Below are 6405 nucleotides of genomic sequence, written 5' to 3'. Positions count from 1 at the left end.
TAACAGCACAACTTTCTTGCTTTTCTTTTCTCTTGAAGATGTTGCCATTCTTTAATTATGCTGACTTGTCCAAATGCTGCAGTAGTCCTGTCTTAGTGGATCTTCATGATTCACTGTTCTAATGTAGGCCACTGCAGACATTCATAGCCTTTTGATAGTCCTTTTACAATAGCTTGATATCTGTAACTCAGGAAAGCAATCTACATACTATGCAAATCTAGTTCTACAGATTTATAGATTTAATCTTACATACCTTTAAAATGCATGCAATTCTATTAACTGTTAATGTATCCGTGTAACTGGACATAATAAGTTTGAAAAATGTCAGCTAGCGATATCCACGACCTGAAGACCTAGCTGTAAAATAATGGAAATCACAAGGTGTTCTCTCAAAATACTGCCTGGTTTTACATCTGCAATTTCAAATCAGTGACAGTTCCCACTAAAATGAATATCTATGCAAATTAATTGTACAGTGGAAATTGCAGCTCAATGTCACCAGAATTAATACAAGAAAAAAATAAATCTTGCTCCTTAAACTTGTTAGGTCAATTTTATTCTAGACCAAATGATGATTGCTCAACAATGTACACAAGCCTAGTTACCAATGGAACCAAATGGTCTGGTTGGAGGTGCTTCCTGTAACCAAATGTGGAAATAATTTAACTATTTATACAGCAAAGATATTTGTAAGGAACACTCATTTGTTACTTGCACTGCGACTTACAATAAAAAGATTGTCATGTAATACAGGTGTTACATGTAATTCTGGTGACAGCATTTTCCAGGCTAATTCAGCTATTTCCTGCATTAACCAAAACCATGCACATTTTACATTTATGGTGATTTGTTTCAAAAAAAGGACATGTACCTACATAGATTTCCGAGAGGTAACTCTGCATTTCTGAAAACCAATTATATACATATAGTTTCTGGGATCAAAACATACATACATGCTCCTTCACTCCAACCTTAGGTTGATCGCTTGGGAATAGGGATGGAAAAACCTCAAATAGGAACAGACAGCTGTCTCAATTCAGAAATACATTCTGCAGTGCCGCAATTTTTATGTTCTACTCAATTGAAAATTATTTCGTAAGAGCATTTACTAGCCTCAATTAAAATCACACCACACTGAACTCAAGACATTCAATAATTGATCAGGAATGCCTCAAAAGTTAAAATTTGAAGATCTATTCTGTTATGTCTATCAACTTCACAAGTTATTTCTTCCTTAGAACTCGAGTTTGTGACTAACTTTTGGCTTCCGGTAATCTGCAGCGTGTTGAGAAGCCTAAAAAAAGTAAATTGAATATCTTTCTGGATTAACAACGGAGAAAAACTGACTACACAGATCAGTTAGTTAAAAAGATCTTATCCTTTTTATTCCCGATTCTACCACCACAAATTACATGGCTCAACAGCTATGGTAATGAGGAAAATAAAGACATTACTAGAACATGAAGTTCTTTTAAAAAAAAAACCTCAGGAATGTACATCTAACAGCAACTACATTGCAACAAACAACTGCACTTTTTGTATTCTCTCTATAGGAAACAGTCCTGAACAAGAAATGATCTCATGTTAATGCTGCAGTGACTTTTCTGACTACTGGACCATCGCTCTTCCTGTGGGCAGCCTTTACAATGAACTTGGTCGATATTCTGTCTCAAAGTAACCTGCAGCTTTCCTGACAACTCCTGGCTCATCCTCTCCTGCTAAGAACTGTTGCCTGTTGAACGATACAGGATAAGTGTTATTTATTGTACTGCGAATAATTGATAACTACATTTGCATGGAATGGTGTTGAAGCTTACCTTTCAGTAAATGTGTTCAATATCTTCTACCATAGCCACCACTTCCTCCGCCACTGCCACCGCCACTGCCACCGCCACCTCCACTGCCACCGCCACCGCCACTGCCACTGCCACCACCACTGCCACCATAACCACCTGGCAAATTTGAATTTACATGCACAATGTTAGGAAAAAGAAAAAACTGCTTTCCAACACATATCCACCCAGGACTTTTATTTTTATTTTTATAAAACATACAGAAAGAGCAGGTAAAGTCCGAAACGGATCTAGAGAATAATATATCCAATGTGAACCAGGTTCCTAATTTAGTATCCTAAATGGCTGTCTACACACTGGGAAGTAATGTAACTTACAGCCTCACATGCAATGAATACAAATGTTTCCAGAAAGGCGCTTTTCTATATATAAAGCAGTGTACTCACCACCATAGGGACCAGAGTTCCGCCCATAATTGTTATTCTTCATGGGTCCATAATTTGAAGACTGGTTAGGATAGTTTCCAAAATCATTGTAGTTCCCACTGCTGCCACCACCACCACCAAAATTTCCTAAAAGCAAAATGTGATATTCAGGTTAATTAACTTTGTTTGTGAACATCTTTTCCTTAAATCTGCAGCAGACAAAATCTTACCTCCAAAGTTTCCACCTTCATTGTAGCTGTCGTAGCCACCACCACCACCACCATATCCTCCTCCGCCTCCACCACCACTTTGGTTGGCAAAACCTGGGCCACCACCGCCATATCCTCCTCCTCCTCTACCACTGTAACCTTGGCCACCTCCAAAATTGCCACCTGAAGAACATTAGTAGGTATTTATATTAAAAACCCAAGAATTGATATTTTGTTTTACCCAAACCCTTCTGCACAATCCTTTCACTCAAGGGTTCGTCTGTTGAATCCTTCCCAGGACACGGCTAACCTGCTCCAAATTAATCATGCATGTGACTGTCATTACATGTCTTCCAATTTTCCCTTCACCCATTCGGTGCTCAGCCCGTCCAAAGTAAAATCATTTTAGTTGCTGTACCAATACTTCGAACTGTTGACCATGAACCTATAATGTTTGACTTCCAGGAAATTTGTGGGGTGGTAGAAGCTAATTTGAGGCGTTGAAAAAAGTCAATATAAAAGCACATCATATACTTTTTCATTCTGTATTAAGAAAAATGACACTTATACAAATATTCAAAATGCAAATATTGCTTTCAACCACAGATGTGATCAGAACAATCTTTGTAATTTATCAAAATTAAGTAAAATTCAAATGGATCTTCATTTTATATAAAGTTTCAAGTTTTATCTGGTCCGGGTTTCACAACTTAATGAGAACTTCTGATAATACAGTTCAGCAGCAGCTCATTGTATTTTTTTCATACCATTCCTGAATACCATTTCCACACTAAATTAGCTCAAGAAGCTAGCCCATTCGTAAACCATCGGCAAGGCCTGGGAGTAAAAGATGTCATAGAAGACGGTCAATATTAATTCCTTTTACAGGAGGCACCTTAATATTCTGAACTCATCAAGGTTTAAAAAGCAATTCAAAGCAAATGAAAATTCAATTTGACAACTATAATAGTTGAAATGTCAAAAACTAATAGACAAAGACAAGGCATTTAGTTCCTACTGGCCACGTAAACAAAGTTGAAAAGTCAAAATATCTAATTCACAGGAAAGCCATATAACCAGGGAGAATTGACAAATATTAAGCTTCAGAAATTTGCTTACATCAAGATTAATGCAGTATCAAAAGTACTGATAGTAAGTGACTTACCATCACCAAATCCATTATATCCACCAGCACCGCTCCCTCCATAATCATCACGTCCGCCTCCAAAGTTGCCCATTCCTGTGGGGTTGGTAGGAAAAAAAAAAAAATCAAGCTAAACACATTGCATTCACAAGTTGAATTTTCATCTCCATCAAGGCTCCCTCAAAATTGGAGCTATCATAATGGAACATAAAAGATATACACCACTGGATTGAGCTTTACTTATAAGCCTGACTAGTGTTTAATTAAAGTGTCATTACTAATTGGAAGACTCTGAAAATTCAATTAGATTGTCATACCTCTGCCACTGAAATTTCCTCCTCGGTTAAAATTGCCTCCTCCATTTCCACTTCCAAAATTTCCACCACCACGGCTCATGTAATGGCTAGGGCTACTTCCACCTCCAGAGCTATTACGTCCTTGCAAACGAGACAAAATGTAAATAGTCAATTATATCTTCTCTCCCTCCCTCCCTTTCATCCTCTCCAATTACCTCTTTGGCCAGATCCCAGCCCCTGCATCTCCTGTCGTGAAAGTGCTTTTCTGACTTCACAGTTGTGTCCATTCACAGTGTGGTATTTTTGAACTACAAATAGTAAAAAAAAAAAAAAGTTATTTTCCAAAATGTCAATAGTCAAAAACAAAAAGTGACACTACCTGGTACAAATAACATATTCTGTGCTTGGAAGAACAGACCAATGACTTATTATTTTCAAATAGTTGCCTTTCAAAAGCTTCTTTGGAATCTGCTTCCACTAAATCCCAAAGTATTTCAGATTTATTAAAAATTGTTTCCTTTTTTAAAAAAAATAAATATTTTTATTCTTTTTCACATTTACACCCATCAGCAATAAACAATAATCAGCAAGATATGTCAATCCCCATAATAACAACGATCCCATCCGCCCACCAACCCCCAAACATCAGCCGGCATGTTTACATTAACAAATGACAAAAAGGAATCAGGGATTACCCATAGTCACCCCTAATCTACACAGGCTATGATATCTGCCTCCGCTCCAGTTTCCAACCCTGGCTGGTCCAACACCCAGAATATGGCCTCCTGGGGACCCGGGTCCAGTTTCACACGCACCACCTTGGAAATTACCCGAAACACCTCTTTCCAGTACTCCCCTAGCTTTGGACAGGACCAAAACATATGAACGTGATTCGCAGGCCCCCCCCCCCCCCCCGCAACACTCACACACATCCTCTACTCCTTCAAAAAAATCGGCTCATCCTCGTGAGGTGCGCTCTATATACCACCTTCAGCTGTATCAGCCCCAACCTCGCACATGAAGTGGAGGCATTCACTCTCCGGAGCACCTCACACCAGACCCCCTCCTCTATAACCTCTCCCAGCTCTTCCTCCCACTTTGCTTTGATCCCTTCCAGTGGTGCCTTATCCTCTTCCAGAATAGCTCCGTAAACCGCTGACACTGCCCCCTTCTCCAGTCCCCTTGTCGTCAACACCTCCTCCAGCAATGTGGAGGCCGGTTCCTCTGGGAGGCTCTGTATCTCCTTCCTGGCAAAATCCCGAACCTGCATGTACCTAAACCCTTCTCCCTGCTCTAGCCCATACTTCGCTTCCAGCTCCCTCAATCCTGCAAACCAACCCCGAAGAAACAAATCTTTTAGCGTCTTAATCCCCTTCTCTTCCCATTTCCGAAAACTTCCATTCCACCTCCCTGGCTCAAATCTGTGGTTCCCCCGAATCGGCATTTCCCTTGGCCCTAAACCCAACCCGAAGTGTTGGCGAAACTGCCTCCAGATTTTCAATGAAGCTATTATTACCGGACTCGCTGAATATTTCCCCAGAGCTATCGGGAGTGGCGCTGTTGCAAGTGCCTTCAGCCCCGACCCCCTGCACAAACGCTCCTCCATTCTGACCCACTGAGAATCCACCCCTCTGACCCAGCTCCGCACTTTCTCCACCCAGTAGTAGTACAACAAGTTCGGGAGACCCAAACCCCCTGCCTGCCTTCCTCTCTGTAGCAGCACCTTTCTCACTCTGGCCACCTTCCCTCCCCATATGAATGAGGTAATCCCTCCCTCAATCTTCCTGAAAAATGTCTTTGGCAGGAAAATCTGTAGGCATTGAAAAATAAACGGGAATCGCGGCAACACATTCATTTTAACCGCCTGTACCCGACCTGCCAGTGACAGAGGAAGGCCGTCCCACCTTGCCAGATCGGCTTTCACTCTCCCCACCAAACTAGTGATGTTGTACCTACGAAGCTTCCCCCACTCCCGGGCAGCCTGCACCCCCAGATACCTAAAATGAGTCCCTGCTCTACGGAATGGCAGCCCCCCACCGCCCCCCCCCCCCACCCCACAGACACCACAAAGAACTCACTCTTGTCCAGGTTCAACTTGCACCCTAAGACCCAAATACCCGCAGTAGCTCCAATATTCCTCCTATCGACGCACTCGGCTCCGACACATACAGCAGCAAGTCGTCGGCATACAAGGACACCCTATGCTCTATCGACACCCTATGCTCTATCCCCCCCCACACTATTCCTTTCCATGCTCCCGAACTTCTCAATGCGATGGCCAACGGCTCAATCGCAAGTGCAAACAGCAGGGGGGGGGGGGGGGGAGACATAGGACATCCCTGTCTAGTCCCACGGTGGAGAGAGAAATATCTCGAACTGATATTATTTGTGCGGACACTCACCTTCGGTTCCTTATATAATAGCTTTACCCAGTTCACAAACCTTGGTCCAATCCCAAACCGCTCCAGCACTGCCATCAGGTACCCCCATTCTACCCGATCAAACGCCTTCTCGGCATCCAATGCCACAACTACCTCT

At 42.0% G+C, this 6405-nt stretch overlaps 1 protein-coding gene across 2 annotated transcripts in view; it reads right to left on the bottom strand.

Annotated features, from left to right (window-relative positions):
- Positions 1 to 1359: 1359 nt before the first annotated feature.
- Positions 1360 to 6405, bottom strand: part of hnrnpa3 (heterogeneous nuclear ribonucleoprotein A3) — a 28785-nt gene continuing 23739 nt past the window's right edge. For both annotated transcript variants that reach the window (XM_072477019.1, XM_072477029.1), the window contains exons 5-11: positions 4083 to 4175; positions 3889 to 4008; positions 3593 to 3667; positions 2449 to 2610; positions 2240 to 2365; positions 1818 to 1952; positions 1360 to 1732 (exon numbers count right to left, since the gene is read on the bottom strand). In XM_072477019.1, coding sequence (XP_072333120.1) covers positions 1834 to 1952; positions 2240 to 2365; positions 2449 to 2610; positions 3593 to 3667; positions 3889 to 4008; positions 4083 to 4175 — 695 coding nt within the window. In that variant the 3' untranslated portion in view covers positions 1360 to 1732; positions 1818 to 1833. The remainder of the gene's footprint in view (positions 1733 to 1817; positions 1953 to 2239; positions 2366 to 2448; positions 2611 to 3592; positions 3668 to 3888; positions 4009 to 4082; positions 4176 to 6405) is intronic.

The sequence above is a fragment of the Scyliorhinus torazame genome, chromosome 2 (genome assembly GCF_047496885.1).
Source record: "Scyliorhinus torazame isolate Kashiwa2021f chromosome 2, sScyTor2.1, whole genome shotgun sequence".
Lineage (NCBI taxonomy): Eukaryota > Metazoa > Chordata > Chondrichthyes > Carcharhiniformes > Scyliorhinidae > Scyliorhinus > Scyliorhinus torazame.
This window is presented reverse-complemented; position numbering and strand designations above follow the sequence as displayed.